At 48.2% G+C, this 19286-nt stretch overlaps 3 protein-coding genes across 5 annotated transcripts; 2 read left to right on the top strand and 1 right to left on the bottom strand.

Annotated features, from left to right (window-relative positions):
- Nucleotides 1-1548: 1548 nt before the first annotated feature.
- Nucleotides 1549-4831, top strand: LOC136539645 (ADP-ribosylation factor-like). Of its 2 annotated transcripts, none has more exons than XM_066531614.1 (6): nt 1549-1868; nt 2577-2667; nt 2800-2915; nt 3365-3424; nt 3519-3584; nt 4161-4831. In XM_066531614.1, exons 1-6 carry the CDS (start codon nt 1812-1814, stop codon nt 4275-4277), a joined length of 507 nt encoding a protein of 168 aa, XP_066387711.1. In that variant the 5' UTR covers nt 1549-1811; the 3' UTR covers nt 4278-4831. The 2 variants fall into 2 exon arrangements, with proteins under 2 accessions (XP_066387711.1, XP_066387704.1); XM_066531607.1 differs by having other exon boundaries at nt 1553-1868; nt 4083-4824.
- LOC136462252 (uncharacterized) lies at nt 4819-6408 on the top strand. The gene is made up of 2 exons (XM_066461378.1): nt 4819-4833; nt 5386-6408. The coding sequence occupies exons 1-2, from the start codon at nt 4819-4821 to the stop codon at nt 5926-5928; spliced, it is 558 nt and encodes a 185-aa protein (XP_066317475.1). The 3' UTR covers nt 5929-6408.
- Nucleotides 6409-6561: 153 nt separating this feature from the next.
- LOC136539631 (uncharacterized) lies at nt 6562-8540 on the bottom strand. Of its 2 annotated transcripts, XM_066531597.1 has the most exons (3): nt 8350-8540; nt 8206-8229; nt 6562-8096 (listed from the first exon to the last, which is right to left on the bottom strand). In XM_066531597.1, exon 3 carries the CDS (start codon nt 8052-8054, stop codon nt 6744-6746), a length of 1311 nt encoding a protein of 436 aa, XP_066387694.1. In that variant the 5' UTR covers nt 8055-8096; nt 8206-8229; nt 8350-8540; the 3' UTR covers nt 6562-6743. The 2 variants fall into 2 exon arrangements, with proteins under 2 accessions (XP_066387694.1, XP_066387688.1); XM_066531591.1 differs by lacking the exon at nt 8206-8229.
- Between the last annotated feature and the right edge of the window lie 10746 nt (nt 8541-19286).

Genomic DNA, 19286 nt, shown 5'->3' on the forward strand with positions numbered 1-19286 from the left:
AAAGCGTGCATGTGATCCGTGATCGGTCTAAGGTTGGTGAGGACGATGATCTGCCTAGGTTTGTTAGCGTGCAACTGCAATTTATAATTATAATATAAGCAAGTAAAATATACTAGTGGATCTTAAACTTGGGAGTGAGTGTCACCTAAATTCATCAACTCCTAAAATACTTATTGGAGTTTTTAAACTTACTAATTACCTCATGAGAGGTTCAAACCTCTATAACATGTGCTAAATTGCCGGTAAAATACATCGACGGACCTTAAACTTGATTGAAAGTGTCATCCAAGTATCTAAACTCTCAAAATGCACATCATGGTCCTTGAACAAGTATGAGTGTCATCCAGCTATAGGAACTAGGTCTGGAAGCTGTCACGTGTTCAAACGAGGCTCAGCTAGACCCGCTTGCGGACATGATGAGCACCTTGACGACGTAGCCAATGGACAAGGGTTCCGTGAGAGCCACAACGACCTTGCTATGGTTGCTCGTACATTGGAGCATCTTGTATAGGCTGTGTTTCTTGCACTCGTGGTGTGAGCAGTCGGAGATCAACTGCACCAACATCAGGACACATATTGAAAGGACCGGTTGATGACTAGAAGGGAGGAAGGGGGGGGGGGGGGGGGTTTGTTTAAATAGCCTATTAAAATTTTCTCAAGGCACAACACTAGCCAAATTAGTTAGACAAGATGGCCCTGACAAAAGCACTAAGCCTAACTAGCAAGCAAGCCAAAGCACTAGTGCTCCCATCCAAGTCTAGTAGCAAAGTTAGAAAGTAGCAGCTACTTGAACAAATCACAAGATGTGCAATATGTTTTAAATATTTAAGCCTATAATATTGATTTTGATTTATGTATTTGACTTTTTTTTACATTTAAGCACAATTCTTGGCATTATTTTTTAACACCGTTTGACTTTAAACAGTAGTTTTTTTTTTTACCGATGATTCATTTAAGAAATCATGTATATTAATTATTGTATAGAGTTATAGTATCATAATAGTATGAAATTTTATACAAAATCATATAGAACCTTATATAGAATCAGGATACTACAAAATATGGGATCCAGAATTCAATATTGTTTTGAATTAACAGGATCATAATATCGTAAGATTCTGGAGTTTGGATTGGCATACAGACAACTATGGAATGAACCAGGTAGAAAGTTAAGGACTTAGATGATCACTTTCAAAAAGCATGGATCCATATGACAACAAGGGAATAGTTCAGGAATATAGAGTGTATTCACTCATTTAATAAAAATCACCTCCCCCTACGCAAAAAAATATTTCATTTACAATTGCAATGTTCGTCCATCAATCATGCAGGACCAACCAACTTTCGGCGTGTTCGCTTGCTCGTAAACGATCGTAAATTTTCAGTCGGGAACATTGTTTTTCTCTCACACCAAACCAGCCAGCAGTAAATAATCCACGATACGATACGGCCTCCCGAACAGGCTGTTTAAAGTTGGCAAGAATTTGCGCGAAAGTTTGGCAAACACAGATTGGACGGCCGAGATCGATCGATCCGGCATCGCATCCAGTGGACGACGCCACTCTGGGGTCTGGGCAGGGGAGGCCAGTGCGAGTCCACCCTCTCCTGGCCTCCACGGCCGCACCGCACCCTACCTCTCGTCGTCTTGCCGCCGATCCTTCCTCCAAAACCTAGCCCGCCCGCCCTCCGACCTTCTAGAACCTTCCACCGAGGTGCCGCCCTCCCCGCCTCCGGCTGCGCCGCCTGTCTCGTCACCTCCCTCCCCGCCGCGGCCTCCCAGATCCGGTTGGATCGAGGGGCAAGGTCAGGAGATGGGGCAGGCCTTCCGAAAGCTCTTCGATGCCTTCTTCGGCAACAAGGAGATGCGGGTACGCTATCTCCTCCCCTCCTGTTTCCCCTCGCTCCCTTCCCATCTCGACAGGAGACTGCAATGATTCGGTCTCCTCGATACACCGATCCCTTCACAAGGGCGGCGGTGGTCTTGTCGCACTGTTATCTCCATGTCTCCTAGCATTGATTTCAGTTACCTACTGAATAGGTAGTGAATCATTTGTTCCGCCAACAATCTGCCAGCACTGTTTTGGCTACCAATCACTAACATCCAAGGGCAAGAAAAAAATGAGTCATGATGCTGGCCAGCCATACACAGCTATAGTGTCCTGTGCTAATCTTTCTTGTTCCTGACGGTTATAGATTTGATTTCTTGCACTCTATTAGTAGTGGATCATTTATACCGGCAATAAATCTCTGCGTCGAGCTGCCAGTCATCCTAGGAGAGTAGAATGATGTGTTGCCAGCCACAGCGTGCTGGATCTTTCATACGCCAGATCAAATTGTACCTGGGTCAAATGATATATTGATGGATTATTACTTCACTCGTTTTCCAGATTAGGTGTTTCCATAGTGTGTACAGCACCATGCCAATTCAAGTGCAGGGCATACTGTGTTTCAACCATGTATCATGTCTTCTTAACGACATGCCTCTAATATTTTGTATCATCGGAGATTAGTACCAATATCCTTTTTAAGCTGAACATGCCTCTAATAGAATGGCCTCTCGTGTTTTTTGTCCTCAGGTGGTGATGCTTGGGTTGGATGCAGCTGGGAAAACCACCATACTCTATAAGCTTCACATTGGTGAAGTTCTCTCCACTGTCCCTACCATAGGTACAATTGTACCAGCTGTCTGCTTGTGCATTTCATAACTTTTGGTTTCAACCATTGCTAATTACACCTGCCATGCTAATTGATTCGTTCATTCGTATGTTTAGTGATAGCATGCACTTTATCATGTTGTAGGTTTCAATGTTGAGAAGGTTCAGTACAAGAATGTAGTGTTCACTGTGTGGGATGTTGGTGGCCAGGAGAAGCTCAGGCCCTTGTGGAGGCACTACTTCAACAATACCGATGCTTTGGTCATTATTTACTCTCATTTCTGTTTCACAAGTGAAGCAGCATAAATTCTATTCAAAGTAGAAATTCTACATAGAAGTGTTTGTGCTGTAATGTTTCTTCCACTAAATCTGCCCATTTGGATTTAGTATTCGTAGCTCAGAGTGCAACTCCAGTAGACCAATACCACTCCCAAGCATATAGGTCCACTGATTTCTTTGTGGATGCTTGAGCCCATTTTTATTGGGCATCTTTTACTACTCTTTATAACTTAGCACATATAGATACCAGAAAACATAATATTATTATAGGAAATAGCTCATTCTTCGTAGCTGTTGATATACATATATATCCTAGTTCAAGATCTTCATTTATTATGCTAAAGCTCAACCTTGATTTATTTACATTTATTTGTAGTAAACATGGCTTTCTTGAAATGTAAGATGCTCCCCATTATTTGCTGAACTTGCAGATTTACGTGGTTGATTCACTGGATAGAGAGAGAATCGGGAGAGCCAGGGCAGAATTTCAGGTTTTTATTTCCTTTTTCTAATGGGTGCCTTTGTGCACTGAGATTCTATGTAATATCTACTGTAACTTGTTTTGATATCTTAAATCTATTTCAGGCTATAATCAATGACCCTTTTATGCTTAACAGTGTGCTATTGGTGTTTGCTAACAAGCAAGACATGGTATGTTCGGCTACGTTTACTCTGGAGCATTTATTTTATATTGTGATTCATTTTAGTAGGTGATTTGTGATTCCTGGACTTCTTGTTTTTTCAGTTCTGGCTTTTGATTCTGTCTGGTTGAGTCTGATTATTTTTTGTTCATATATAACGTTAACGAATATGTTTCGTTCATAAATATAAACTTGCAAATTATTGTTTCTTGCCTAAGTCTGTGGCCATCCCAATGCCTGTACGGGAAATAGCTGCTCCATCTTTTAGTTGTGTAAGCAGTTCTGTTCCATTGTTGACAGAATATGTCAATATGTTGGTTTACCATAAACGTAATACTGCAGGCGTTATGGGTTCTGTATTGTTGCCATATTGTGTGGTAGCATTAGATGTGTGTACTGCACTAACGAAGCTCAAATTTAGTTGTACTTTTGTGTCAGATAAATGGCCTGTCTTCTTTTTTTTTACCATATACTAATGTTCACTTTGGTAACACGCATGCTAATTCAGAGGGGAGCAATGACTCCGATGGAAGTGTGTGAGGGTCTTGGGCTGTATGACCTGACGAACCGCATCTGGCACATCCAGGGCACCTGCGCTCTGAAAGGTGATGGCCTGTATGAAGGGTTGGACTGGCTAGCGACCACTCTGGACGAAATGCGTGCTTCTGGACGGATAACCTCAGCATCATCATCGGCATCCTGAAAACCACGTGTAACAGGACGAACAGATGATTTGATCCTCCTGATTCGCCCATTGAAGGATCATCTTGCGATTCAGGCTTTGTACACTTTTGTTTTCTTCTTTTGTGTTTCCCCAATTGCTGTTGGCTATACCTGTGCTATGAACTGGGTGGTACATCTGGCAAGGCTCGGTAGGCAGAGTTACAGTCGCCGGTTTCCGTGGTGATGATGTAAGGGACGGTGGTGTTATCGTACTCGTCTGCTACTCGAAAGCAGGCATCGTCATCCATCGCGCCTGTGTGTGTGGAAGTGACTGTAAATACTACCACTGATGACATGGTTCTCTTGTGGTTTCGTCGTCTGAAACTGAAGAATGGAGTCCCATACGTACGCCGCCGCCTGCTAAGTCCTGACTCCTGAGCGGTGACATGACCATGCACTGATTGAAGTGCAAGAGAGCTACTCGTCTGGTGTCTGGTGTGATCTTTTTTTTTTTGATTCAAGGTCTGGTGTGATCTGATGAAACAGTTCACTGAAATCGCAGTCATTTGATTGGAGACGGAATGCAAAGTGCTAGTGTAATTTGTTGAGGGGTAGCGATTGTCCATGTAAGATCTCATGTAACCGTCAATCCTTGCATAGGGCCTGTTTGGTTCAGCGTCGACTTTTCAGCGGAGAACGCGAACAAATCCCGCCGAATGATCTGCATTCGACCCGCGTTGGACGACCACGTGCAACTGAAACGCGAAAAAATGAACCACACGCTCGAAAATCGCGAACGCATCGTCCGAGCCACATTCGCTTATCGCAGTCGCGCGACGGGCTGTCAAGGAACCAAACAGGCCCATAGTTGCATAGCAGACAGCCAGTTTCAACGCATCGTATTTGCCCATTGCCACCGCACAAAATAACATTCGCTCATTTCTTACTCTAATCAAAGTGGCAGTGTGTGTTTACAGTGTCAAACTGCCAAAAAATTTTTTTTGGGAGCATGTGACGACGGACCTCGCCACTTGAGAAACAGAGCAGTGCGGAGGACACAGGATAAGGCACCTGCCTGCCCCGTCCCTCCTCGCTTCTTGAGAGAGCGTTCACGCTGATTTTTACTGTTAATGTTGATTTTCTGACAGAGGAAAACACTGCTCCCGCTGAAAAAAAAAAAGCCAGCCAGCCATATATGGGCAGCCGAACACGCCGCCGCCAGCACCGGCGGGTTCCGTCTCGTGCTCCCCGCGGCGCACAGGCCTCCTCCTTGCGTTCCTAGCAGCAGTAGCCGAAGAGGAGTAAGAATACGAGCGGCGGAGGCAGCAGCGCCAGCAGGCGGCGGCGGCGCGCTGCTGGGACGTCCCCTGGAGGACGTGTACAAGGTGCGCGTGGAGCGCGGCGAGGTGGTGCGGGCGTGGGTGGAGGCGCTGCGGGTGATGGAGACGGGGTCGTCGTGGCGCACGGGCGCCCGGTGCCGGATGCCGTGGGACTGGCAGGTGGACAAGCTCGTGTACGTCGTGTCCGGGGAGGTGAAGGTCATCCCCGCCGGCGCCGTCCACGGCGACGACTACATGCACTTCGTGGCCCGGGATCTGGTCAGGTACCCGCGCTGGTTCGAGGCCGACCTCTACTTCGACGGCCCGTACGAGGAGCGCTACCGCTTCCTCGCCTACGGAGACGACAACTAGTCTAGAACAGGATAGGAGCTGCAAGTTACTACAGCATCTGCAATTTCAGGCAGCTTTGTCAGCGCTGCGCTTATTTGTTGCCTAGAGTATCCATCTATCGGCAAATGTATGCCGTTATAACTGATCCTCTGTAATGTATTGGTGTGGCGATTCAAGAACTGGTAATCAGGCACCGAAGTAAGACAATCATTCCAATGTTTGCGATTCTTATAATTTATTTCCTCCAATCTTCAGAATTGACTATGACATGCGTGCAAGAGAAATGAAGAGCGGGCCCAGTGCAAGCGGTAGGGTTCGAGTCGTGGTCTTCTCACATTGCACAAGTGAGGGTAAGGCTTGCCACTGACACCCTTCCCCAGAACCCGCACAGAGCGGGAGCTCTCTACACCAGGTATGCCCCCCTTTATGCGTGCAAGAGAAATCAACTGTTTCTTTGATTCCAAACATTGAACGACAAACAATTGAATACTCAGGCTTCTTTATGCAACTGCTCAGACAGTTTCAGCACTGCCGCCAGCAACAAATTTTTGCCTGCACCGCGTAGTTAAACAACTAAACAAGAGGGCCTTAGTTTTTCAGCTAGTCCAATGCCTTATTAACAGATATAGATGATGGTACTAAAAAGTGGTAAAATTAACCAAGCAAAGCATTTCAGGGTTAAAAGGAGAGAAGATGAAGAACATGTTTAACAAGGTGCGCATAGCCACGGAGAACAAAAGGATTAAGACAGAAACAAAGAAAAAAAAGGAAGATGACAGATTAAAAAGTTTGTTTATCTCATCAATGCTATTGCCAAGCATGTCCCAACATCACCATCAGATGTAGTGTGTCCTCTGTCTCCTGCGATCCTGCATCCCTCCTCTTCCACCACCTGAATTCGAGTTCCTGTTGCTTCTTCCTCTTCTCTCAGTCCAGCCACCGTTAGGCCGAAAGGCAGCGCCTGCACTAACATTAGAACTGCCGCCACCCGGCATCGGCAACGCCATCACCATTTCATCAGTGCTCAAAAAGTGATCTGCTGACAGCCTTGTGCGGTTACGACAACCACGCCGTCCCCTATTATTATTAGGTCTCGCGCCAGAGTAGCCAAACTCTTGATGATGATAACCACCAGTGGTAGTGCCAACGGTGTTGTCTCTAATACTGATCATATCAGCATGTGCCTGTGAAGAGCTGGGATTGCTGGCCTCAGTCCCAGCAGACCCAAACAACGGAACACCTCCAAAATGGTAGTCATATTCATAAACCTCATCATCCGGGTCACCATATCGATCCACCTCCATGTCAAATTCATTGACCCCTGGGTAGAATTCACCGTCGTCAAAATAGGTCATGGCATCAGAATTGTCCATCTCCGTGTCTTCAATGCTGGGAGACATGATGCTCAAGACAGCCTCTCTGAATGAGGTAGTTCTCATTCTCAAGTTCATAATGCTTGGGAAATCAAACAGCATGGGATGGGGGGAAGTCTGCTGCTGCTGCTGCCTGGAGCTCTCTACTCTGGCTCCAGTAGGGCCTTGGTGGCGCATGTCCACAGAGGCCGCGGAGCCACCACGCCCATAGATGGGTATGATAGCATCATCGGCTACCTGGCCCTTGCAGACAGGGCACTCACGGTGGTGAGAGTGGACATGGAGCCACTGATAGAGGCACTCCCAGCAGAAGAGATGGCCGCACTTGGTGACCACAGGGTCAGCGGCCATGTCAAAGCAGACGTTGCACTCGAAGTTGGCGGCATTGCGGATAGTCTTGTCGTCGGGCTCCCTGGTGCTTGGAGGAGCCGCGGTTCTAGAGGCGGAAGACTTGTCCGCGGTTGAGATGGGATGAGTTAGCCGCGCGTGGCGGCTGGAAGTGGAGGATGCCGCTTGCTGGTCAGATAGGGAGGCGGGCGGGGAGTCGCGATGAACGGCATCGACACGGCGGTAGCGATAGTGAGGCTGCTGGGGCGGCCTCCCCCTTGACCGACCTCCTATGAACCTGCCGCTACCTCCGCCGCCGCCGCCGCCGGTACCTCCATGGATCATGTCAATGGAATTATTAGCATAAAGGTGGTTCGTGTAGCCTCTTCCTCCTGATCCTCGACCGCCGCCGGTGCCGGTGCCGGTGGAATTGGTCCAGCCGGCCATGGAATCGAATCGATCGATCCGCTGAAATCGTTGAAGAAAGGCCTAGAGAGGAGGAAATCAAGATTCGTTAGAGCTGAGATAAGGTGAGGTGAACACCAAACGTTCAAGCATAAAAAGGAAATAACGCAGGCTGTGTAATCTGCGCGTATACCTATCCTCTATCCATCTGCCTGCTCTGTTCTACGGCGTGATCGAGGAGGAGGGATGCGGGGGGATTAGGGTTTGGAAATTGGGGATATTAGACTAGACTTTTTGAATCGAGAAGCATACAAGAAAAGGGGATCGAGGAACGTACCGGGGGACAGTCTACGATGGTCGGAGTCGGCGGCAATCCGTTGGTCGATGAAGACGGAGACGAGGAAGGAAAAGGATGGAGCAGCCGCTCGGCGGAAGAGGGAAGGCGTTAGGCGTCCGCCTCCGTCCTCGTTTGGTTCCCTTCCCCTTCCCACGGCCACACGGAGAGGACCGGAGTCCCGGAGGAGGCGGCGGCCGATCGAGACCCAGCAGGTAATAACAAGCCAAATTAGCTGGCAAAAATTGCCGGGCTTCGGCGGTGTTGGGCTGTTTCATTTCAGTTCAAGCCCATCCTAGCACACCCCAGCCTTTGCGTCTCAATATAACGATCAGGCCCAGCCTCCCTCAACGAGTGCGCAAGTCCGATTCTTAATAAAAAAAGTGGGCAAATCCGATTTACCCTCCTCCCCCCCCCCACACACACACACAATTAAAAAACAGAATGTTCCCCTAAAAAAATTTAAAAACAGAATGCTAGACTTCTCTAATTTTTAACATTATTCGATTTATTTTCGAAACCTATTTTAGCTGACATGACGCAGCGTCAGCCGTTCTATTTGGTGCCACATTAGTCATGAATTACGAGAAAGGTAAATCGAACTTTGGTGGTCGTCTGGAAAGATCAATTAAATTTTATCAAGAATTATAAAAACAGTTTTTCTAGAATAAACATGTATTTTAAAATACTAAAATATATTTTATTACTAAAAATCATAAAAAAGTTGTTTTAGCTCAGAAAAATATGTTTCATATCCAACCCACTGCTCAAATGCAAACAACATTTCCTCAACCGCAATGTCTTGCTTAACCATTGAGACATGTATGGAAAATTTCAAATAAAAAATAAAATTCAAGTTCTGATTGCACATTAAATAACATGCATCATGTTTTTTATAACTTTGTAGTAGCACTATCTTCTCCAATAGGACAGCGCATACGGTTTAAACTGACATTTTGATTTGGTTTATTTGGTTTTCAAATACTTCTGTTCTCAAGAATTAGTAACCAATCGGTTAATTTCATAACAGAGAACCAATATGTTCGGTTTTTGAATTTTTACATTGGTTTTTTTTGTTTAAACCGATAAAACTGAGCTGCCCTTTCATTGGAGAAGCGCGACACTCCTCGCGTCGTTCTTGGCTCGTGGTGCCGCCGCCAGCACCGCCACCAGGCATTGCTCGCAAGGACGCGATGTTGCTGGAACCACCACCATGCTGCCACCCGCCGTGAAGCTAGGGTTTGGATTTGGGGTGCGGGACTGACGACGGAGTGTAGGTACCGATCGGGAGTTGGAACTGGGAGACAATGATGGGGGTGGGGGAGGCCGGGAGGGGATGTCACTAGGGTAGTGGGCTTATGCCACGATCACGATTATTGGGCCGACTAGCTGAGATGGGTTGCTTGCCTGTTGTTTACGTTCACTCCTAGGTTGTCTTCGGTTGTTCGGCTGCTCGGTTCCATTTGAGTACAAAATGAAGCCATAGCCAAATACCGGCCTTCTAGAAAACAAAAATGGAAGCCGAAGCTAAAATTGGAGAAAAACAACATTTTAGTTTGGCTTGGTTCGGTTCTCGGTTTTTGGTGAAAAACTGTCCAGCCCTATGTCATGACCAAGATAAGGCCCATGAAGAAGACCAGGAGAAGCTCCAAGAGTGGCTAGGCTCTTCATTGTTATGTTGATAGCTTTGTAAGCTGTGCTTCGCCCGTGTAGGTGTAGAGGCTCGGCCCATGTAGTTGGTCGGTGGCTGCGATGGTATATGAGTCGCAGTAACAAACTCTGAAGGCTTATCGAATAATAGAACTCCATACTATTCCCCAACTACGTTTGATCTCCACCCCACCTCTCTGCTGTTCTTGCTACTCTTCCCTTGGTCTTGCTTCTCCAATCCCCAAATCTATCCGTTCCTGTATCTTGGTTACTCAGGATTGTTACAATTGGTATCTAGAGCCATGTATCCTCGGTGGACTTTTTTTCTATTCTTCCCATCGCATCCGGACTGGCGCCGAAGAAGAAACCTCCATCGTTGTAGGCGAAGATGGCGAGCAACGTTGAGAACATCACGGAGGAGATCAAGGGTTTCCAGCTAATGATGCAGCAGATGCTCGACAAGATGAATGGATTTGAGGAGTGGAGGACCACCACGGATGCATCGCTGGGGTCGCTGCTCACCAAGACGACGAGGCGGTGTCACACATCAACAGCCTAGAGAAGGCACCACCACCATCGCTGCCGCCCCTCCACCGGCGGGATGGATCCCAAGACGCGTCGACCTCAATGCGGCTCCATCCTCTTCTGCTTCCCCTGGGGAGCAGCCCGATGGGCACGGCGTGGGCAGAGGGATCCTCGGACCCATTCTGGGGTCAGGCCCTCCACCGGACAACCACCTGGGTATGAATCCTAACCCCCTCCCCAATCATTTAATGTTGCCCTCTGGTTACCATGCTCATACCTCTCGTGCTGGTTCTGTGCCTAAAATGAACATTCCAAAATTTGATGGAGTCAACCCGAGTGTTATGATCGGCATCCCCTATGCTAGGCGCAGGCCTAATGGTGGCTAGGGAGCAGGCTCTATTAAGGGGCTTAGAGGCCCAATTTATCGCTTATTTGGTATTTTCTTAGAGACAAATATAATTCCTTAATTATAGCATCTATAGGGAAAGATAAATACTTGTAATCTGGGATGATTGGAAGATAAGCAAGGCAAACATTATTTGCTCGGCCTCAAGGGCCAAGGGCTACATCAACGTGACTTCCTTGTCTCCCTGCCTCCTCTCATGCACAGCCCTAGGGCAACAGGAGCAAGCAACCATTGCCTCTTCCTCTTGTTGCCACGGCTCCATGTCGTCGCCGAGAGATCAGACCTCGCCCTACCCTCTTTCATCCCTATAACCTCTACAGCAACTCCGGTAGGACTCACGTCCTATCAACCTGATATCAGAGATGTCAGGCCCTAATCCCACCAACACCCTGCCGCCGCCACCGTTGATCACCTCCGCTGCCGCGGTGGTCACCACCTCGCTGCTGCCACCTGCCTCTGCGCCCGCTGCCCAGATGACGCCTGCTACACAGATGATGCCAGATCAGGTGGCTGTCGCCATCGGGGAGCTGACTCACTCGGTGGCTGCCATCTAGTTCTACCTGGCCGGTGTGCCACCACCGCCGCAATAAGCTACGACCACCCTGCTAGTGGTGCTATCGTATGGGATGCCCCACTCTAGCATGATAGGTGTTCCCATCCATCTCCTTCGGATGCCGCCTTCCCCTTCGCTGATTCTGTCATGGGCTTTAGCCTCGACGACCAGCCCGGTGTACACCATGGCGACCTCTCTGGCTGCGACTCTAGTAGTGCCACCGCCCACTACCGCCGCTGTGGTCTTCCATGGGGGACCCCAAGCTGATGGTTTTTTCTATGGGGGTTCTGATGGCCCCCTCTTCTATGGACCTAGGCACCTCGGTGTGAGTGCCTCCTTGTCCATAGGTAGTGTTCTAGAGCCCTTTGTCCATGGTGTGCATGGGGCCCCTCAGGGTGCTCACCCTCCGCATTTCTACAAGCTTATGTTTACGACCTACGATGGCTCCGTGGACCCCCTGAATTGGCTCAATCACTATGAGCAATTTTTCTGAGGGCAACATACCCTCGCCTTAGATTGCACCTGGCTCACGTCCTATCATCTGACTGGTGTGGCCCAGGCATGGTATTATGCCTTGGAGCAGGATGAGGGCATGCCCACCTAGGAGCGTTTCAAGGAACTGTGTAATCTGTAGTTCGAGCTAGCGGTTCGTAACACCCGTCTGTCCAAACTCGCTCGCCTTCCATTCACCTCCATAGTGTAGGACTACTCGGCTTGCTTCAACGCTGTGCTCTACCATGCCCACAATCTCTCAGCACTATAGAAGGCTAAGCTATTTGTGGGCGGCCTCTCGGAGCATATCAAAGTAGACGTGGAGCTTCGGGAGCCCTAGGACCTTCAGACGGCCATGCATTTGGCTAGGGTGTTTGAACACCGAGCTCATACCACTATGCCAGCCATAGGACAACGTGGCACCCGACCACCCCAGCGGCCAGGTCTTCCAACACCCCTCCAGTTGTTACCAGCGTGGCTGCTGTGCCAGCAATAGCAGGGTCGGCAGCCCCTGCTCGGCCTTTCCATCGTCTGTCTCTAGCCAAGCAATTGGAGCATCACCGCTAGGGTCTCTGCTATAACTACAACGAGCCGTATGTGTGCAATCATGTGTGTCCATGACTCTTTTATTTGGAGTCCACAGATTTCCTCGTCGACAAGGTTCCCATGGAGGTGGCTACGGTAGCAGCCTTTTAGGAGGATGCCGCACCTTAAGAGGTTGTTCCTGCTGTCGTCCAGGAGCTGGCAGCCTAGCCCACCATCTCCCTATATGCCATCGCTGGCATTCGGACTGAGAATGCCATGCTCCTCCTAGTCCATGTTCATGGCCATCGTCTCATGGCGCTCCTTGACTCGGGCTCAATGCACAACTTCATCAATGCCGACCTCATGAGTCGCCTATGCCTCTCCACCATGCCAAATCCTTCCATGTGGGTGCTGGTGGCTAACGGGGACCATGTGCCCTATGAAGGGGTCACCCGTGACGTCGCTCTCGCCATTGGTGGAGAGGAGTTTACCATTAGCTGCTTTGGCATCAACCTCGGGGTTTTGATCTCATCCTCGGCGTTGAGTACCTCCGCACCTTGGGTCCTATTCTCTAGGACTTCGAGGATCTGTGCATGCCATTCACCCGCGTTGGCTGGTGTATTCTATGGAAGGGCATTGGCTCTCCCCACGATGACATTCGAGAGCCAACCACGTGGGCGGTCGTGGCTACCCCATCACAACCCCTGCTGGACCACCTCCTCCACCAGTTCGGTCTAGTCTTCGATGAGCCACAGGGGCTGCCACCGGTGTGGCCTTATGATCATTGCATCCACCTGCTTTTGGGCACAGCACTAGTCGTGGTCCATCCCTATCGCTATCCACATCTATAGAAGGATGAGCTGGAACGACAGTGTGCAGCCATGCTCGCCCAAGGCATCATCAAACCGAGCACGTCCCTATTCTCCACCCCCGTGCTATTGGTGCGCATGGCGGATAACTCCTGGTGTTTCTACATCGACTATCGTGCTCTCAACGCCAAGACATCTAAAGACAAGTTCCCAATCTCGGTGGTTAATGAGCTCCTTAATGAACTGCATGGCGCCAAGTTTTTCACCAAGCTCAACTTGTGCTCGAGCTACCATCAGGTGCGGATGCATCCTGACGACATCGCGAAAATGGTGTTCCACACACATCATGGGCACTTTGAGTTTCTAGTGATGCCATTCGGCCTCTCCAACGCTCCGGCAATGTTCTAGGCCCTGATGAACGACGTGCTTCACCCCTTTCTCCACAAGTTTGTGCTAGTGTTCTTTGATGACATCCTCATTTTTAGCTCTTCATGGGCAGAGCACTTGTAGCACATCCGCATCATCCTCGACGTGTTACGGGCACACAGGCTCCACCTCAAGCGCTCCAAATGCTCATTTTGGGGCCTCCTCGGTGGCGTACCTCGGCCATGTGATTTTAGCAAGTGGTGTCACCATGGACACCGATAAGGTGGCCGCTGTGGCATCGTGGCTGACTCCATGGTCCGCCCATGGCCTGCGCGGCTTCCTAGGCCTCACCGGCTACTATCAGAAGTACATCCACGACTTTGGTGTCATCATAGCCCCGCTGACACGCCTCCTGCGCAAGGATGCATTCGCTTAGTCTAATGAGGCAGAGACGACGTTCTAGGCACTTAAGCGGGCTCTGTCTACAGGCCCCATACTCTAGATGCCCGACTTCGCAAAGCAGTTCACCGTGGACTGTGATGCGTTCGATGCTAGGTTCGGCGTGGTTCTCCACCAGAACGCTGGACCGCTCACCTTCTTCAGTCGGCCGTTCGCTGCACGCCATCTCAAGCTCGCGGCTTATGAATGTGAGTTGACCAGGCTCGTCCAGGCCGTCTGCCACTGGTGGCCATACCTATGGGGGGTCACTTTTTGGTCAACATGGATCATTATAGCCTCAAGTTCTTGCTGGACCAATGCCTCTCCACCGTGTCACAGCACCAATGGATCAGTAAGCTGTTTGGGTTTCACTTCGCCATGGAATATTGCCCCGGACGGCTTAATACTGTGGCGGATGCTTTGTCCCGCCGTGATGTCCGAGGATGGTGCTGCTTTAGGGGGCAGCTGTGCACTTCTATCCACGCCGACATTTGCCCTCATCGACGACATCCACGTGGCTACAGCTAGTAGCCAGGGGATGCTCAACTTCTCCTTCAGCGCCTCCTAGAAGGCACGCTGGCCAGCACCCTGGCGCATCAACGACTGGTCTCCTGCTCCACGGTGCTCGCATATTTGTGCCAGCTTATGATGACATGCACCACTAGGTGCTCCTCTTAGCTCACTTAGTGGGCCATGAGGGAGTCTAGAAGACTGCTCCATCGCCTACGCTCAGGACTTCTACATCCTGGGCGACCGCGCTCTTGTAAAGACTTCGTGCGGGCGTGCACCGTGTGTCAGTGGAATAAGACAGGAGTCCCTATAGCCCGCCGAATTATTGTAGCCCCTCGACGTTCCATCCCAGGTTTGGGCAGACATCTCGATGGATTTTATCGAGGGCCTACCCAAGGTCGGCGACAAATCCATCATTCTCATGGTGGTTGACAGATTCTCCAAGTGCGCGCACTTCATCACCCTCGACCATCCCTACTCTGCCGCCTCGGTTGCACATGCATTCTTCGACGATATTGTTCATTTGCATGGGTTCCCTTCTTCCATCATCTACGATAGGGACCCAGTTTTCACTGGTCATGTGTGGCGTGACCTCTATAAGATGGCCGACGTCATGCTCCGCATGAGCATGGCCTTCCACCCACAGACAGACGGTCAGTCTGAGGTGGTCAATAAGGTCATCGCAATGTATCTTCGGTATGTCATAGGTGACCGGCCGTGACCGTGGGTGGACTGGTTGCCCTAGGTAGAGTACTGCTACAATACCTCCTTCCACATAGCACTGTGCGCCACACCTTTTGAGGTGGTCTATGGCCGACCACCCCCAGCCATCTTGTCCTACACGGTCGGGTTGGCCAGAAAGGACACGGTGGACGACCTTCTTCGGGAGCGTGATGAGGTGCTCGTGGAGATTCGAAAAAGGCTTCTCCAAGCATAGCAGCTGTCTAAGAAATACTACAATGTGTCCCACCATGACCAAGAGTTTGCCATCGGGGATTAGGTATGGTTGTGCCTGCTCCATCGCGCTGCCTAGTCCCTCGAGCCCCGCACCAAAGGGAAGCTTAGCCCTCGCTATGCCAGTCTATTCCAAGTGCTAGAGTGCATCAGTCAGGTGGTGTACCACCTCCAGCTTCCGGAGGGCGCTCGTCTACATGATGTCTTCCATGTGGGGCTACTGTGTAACACCTCGGGTGTTTAAATGTTAAAATCTGACATGTCATCATATGCATTGCAAAGCATTTGGCATTTGGTGAAAACTTTGATGTGCATTTACTAAAACAAGTTTACATTTGTGTAATGAGTGTTGAATTGTATTGTTTGACTCAAGTTCAAAGTTTGCCTGGGTTTTGAATTTTTCGAGAAAACCCCGCGTTTCAACATGTAAACCCTACCCTGAAAATCCATTTCAAAATCTAAGCATATTTTGGGGTTGGGCCCAAAAGCAAAAGTGTAGAGCTTGGCAAGTTATACAAAGTTTGTTTTTGGAGTTTTTCAAGTTGTTTAGAAAATTTTTGAGTAAATCAAAAAGGCGTAATTCGGTAAATTTCCCTATTCAAATTCAAAAGTTCATTTCAAAATCTAGACCGAATTAGGAGATGGTTATAAAAGCAAAGTTGTAGAACTTTTGATTTTGAACAACTTTTATTTTTGGAGATTTTTGAGTTGTTATGAAAATTTGAGAGTAATTTGTGAAATTTGGCGAATGGCAAACTTGTAATTTCTGTGAACAGTACTCACCGCTCAGGCTACACCGGCGGCGATCTTCGGCTTGCTTCCAGTCGCGCGCGTGGCCGTCTGGGCGTCGCGTTGGCGCATTGAAGACTTCGTCATGGCTTCCTTGCGCTTCCTTGGCTTCCCTATAAAGCTCTGGAGCCGCCGTCGTTCTTCTCTCTTTGCTCTCTGTTTTTCCCGTCGCCGCTGCTCCATCTCCGGCGAGCCCGTGCCGTCGTTGTCGTGCTCCACCGTCGCTGTTAAGCTAGTCCCAGCTCCGCCTGAACCTTGCGCGTCCATCTGACCCACCAATTTGGCTTGTCTTCACCGGGAACTCGAGTTTCATCGCCTTCTTCCTCGCGGCCGGTAACCTCACCGTCGCATGCGCATCTTCGTGGCCAGAGTCCGTCGGTGAGCCGTTGCCTTTGATTGATGTCCCTTTAGCTTCGTCTTGATGCCGTAGTGCTCATTTCACTATTGTTTGGCCATTTTATCCACTGCAGTCGCTGGCACACCGTCACCGACGATCCTTGCTCCACCGTCGTTGCTGTTCACGTCGACCCGTGTCTACGTTGCTTCTCCGGCCTTAATTCTTGCTTGAACGTGTTCGTGGTGAGCTACTGGATCTTCCCATGCCCTCTGTTTCCCCGTTTTCGGCTTTGTTTCGCCGGCGTAATGTCGCCGAGCCACCGCATCCGCCATGGCCGACGCCAAGCTCGTAACTCGTAGTAATTCGTCTAGCTAGTGCCTTCAGTCGATGCGCCGGGATGATGTGGTCATTTTGGTACCTTGACCGTCGCCTTTGGACTCACCGTCGGTGAGTTTGCGCCGGTCAGCGCCGTCGTCGTCGTAGTCAACACGCGGGAGGTAGATGATGACAGGTGGGGTCCGATGTCAGTGACTCAACGTTCAAATGGATTTTTTCTATTTTCAGATTTGAATGAATAGTGTCTGTTTTTGTTATTTTTGTGTAGATTTATTTAGAGCTCCAAAAATTATGAAAATTTTTGTGTGACTTCTCTGAGATGTATAGTATTTAAGAAAAATATGAAATAGTGTTTTTCAGTAAGTTTTAAATGTGATAAAAATTGCTCAATTTATTCATAAATGGATTTCCAGGATTTTTCTAGGCTTATTTATTTATCCAAAAATTATGAAATTTGTTTTGCCACTTAGTTAACATGTAATGAACATGTACTAAATTTTTGGGCTCAATTAGAATAAGTTAATTTATTTCATAATTTTGAATTAAATAATTAATTCATAAAAGCAAATAGTAACCTTTAGTGATTTAGGTTTTGTTTGGAATTTTGGATTGAGTGATGACCTTGGGTCATTTGTTGTTAATGATCCTTGGCAGTTGATGTATGTGTTTACGAAAAAGAATTAGTTTGTTTGACTTGCAACTGTACCGCGAAGGAAAGTTGTATTCAAATTATTAATTTTTCATCCCTCATCGAGCATCAGGTTTCGAATTCCGCATCATGTTAAACATGGCATTGTTATTACGTGTAGTGAACGAAGGTGAAAACGTGGTAGTTAATCAAGCTGTTGAAGAGGTTATTCCGTCTGTTGAGGTCGGGTCGAATACTTGTGTAACGTCGCAGGAACCGGACTTTTCCGTCAACGAAGGCAAGCCCCGGATGCATACAACCCTACCTTATGTTTTATAAATTAATTTCGCTTTTGCTTTCCGTTACTGCATTAAGTGATTAGGAGTTAAGTAAAAGCCTAATTGTTGCATTACCACCCTGGTTATTCCATATTTACCATATTACCAGTTTTAAACTCGTATATGCCTAGTCTTGCTTAGCTATGCAGTAGAACGATGAAAGTCGGGTGACTACCTGCCACCCGCAAGTTACAAATGGAACACTGGTTAACTATGTTAACATGTGATATGGGAATGTGGAGTAATAAATCTAGACCGGGCAGGACTCGGTGAGTGTGAGCCACAAGACATGGAGGTCTTGTGAGCGGGTTCTTTCCGCCTGTGTCGATTAAGGCACGTCCGTTGTTGAATTGCATGAGGTGAGAATTTGTAGTACTAACCACATACTCCGGTAAGCCTGAACTTGGCAATTCTACTACGAGAATGGCTACTCGCGTACTGGGAGTGGAGAAGATGGAGGGAATAGCGTGTACCCACGTGGCCATGGGCTGGAATGGTGGAGTACTGTGTTCTCGGGTGGCGCGGACCCGTTCTTGTTTTAGAGGATCCGAGGGTAGGTTGGTATATGTAGGTCGGGGACCTGCATATGTCGTGTGGTCTAGAATTCCCAGCTGGGTGTTAATCGGTTCGAATCGTCGTTGCTCCTCGGTTATGGAGACTCAACTCACTGTTCATCATCGTAGAATTAATAACCAGAACTTAAATAAGGCTTGTGAAGATGTTGGATATGAAGTTTCATGATCTCAGTGCGGATCGTGTCAGCTTTGTATATAATTCTCGAGAAGTTTTCTATATAAAGAATGTTGTTAAAAGAGCTTTTACGCAAAAGAACTTTGATCATTGTTAAAGCTATACCTTGAATCCTTGAGCCTGCATTACTGAGTTTATCAGTTAAGATTTCGGATAAGTCTTGTTGAGTACCTTTGTACTCAGGGTTCGTTGACCCCTTGTTGCAGGTGAGCCTCATGAGCAGATCTGTTTTGGATCGTGCTGCATGACTATCGTTCGTTCTGACGATGAGAATTAAATGTGTGATCCTTAGGGCAGGATGTTTATTTTGTGTGTTAAGTATATGTTAGTTATGCCACTCTACTACTACTATGGTTTGTAATAATTATGGAACTTAGTTTGTAAGGTTTGAAACAACTGTTTGTAAACTATGTTATTGTAAGACTTCCGCTGTTTTTACTCTGGTTTTGATATTTGAATAAATGTTGTAATACTGCAATGACTCTGTAACGTGATCCTGCTCGGAAATCGTGGATGATTCGGGGTTCCCCGAGG

This window comes from Miscanthus floridulus, chromosome 1 (genome assembly GCF_019320115.1).
Source record: "Miscanthus floridulus cultivar M001 chromosome 1, ASM1932011v1, whole genome shotgun sequence".
In the NCBI taxonomy this organism is placed as follows: domain Eukaryota; kingdom Viridiplantae; phylum Streptophyta; class Magnoliopsida; order Poales; family Poaceae; genus Miscanthus; species Miscanthus floridulus.

Coding starts and splice junctions, on each gene's coding strand:
- LOC136539645 (XM_066531607.1), top strand. CDS start 1,812: ATGGGGCAGGCCTTCCGAAAGCTCTTCGATGCCTTCTTCGGCAACAAG. Junction 3,425..3,518: donor GAGCCAGGGCAGAATTTCAG/GTTTTTATTTCC, acceptor AATCTATTTCAG/GCTATAATCAATGACCCTTT. Junction 3,585..4,082: donor TTGCTAACAAGCAAGACATG/GTATGTTCGGCT, acceptor ATGCTAATTCAG/AGGGGAGCAATGACTCCGAT.
- LOC136539631 (XM_066531591.1), bottom strand. CDS start 8,054: ATGGCCGGCTGGACCAATTCCACCGGCACCGGCACCGGCGGCGGTCGA.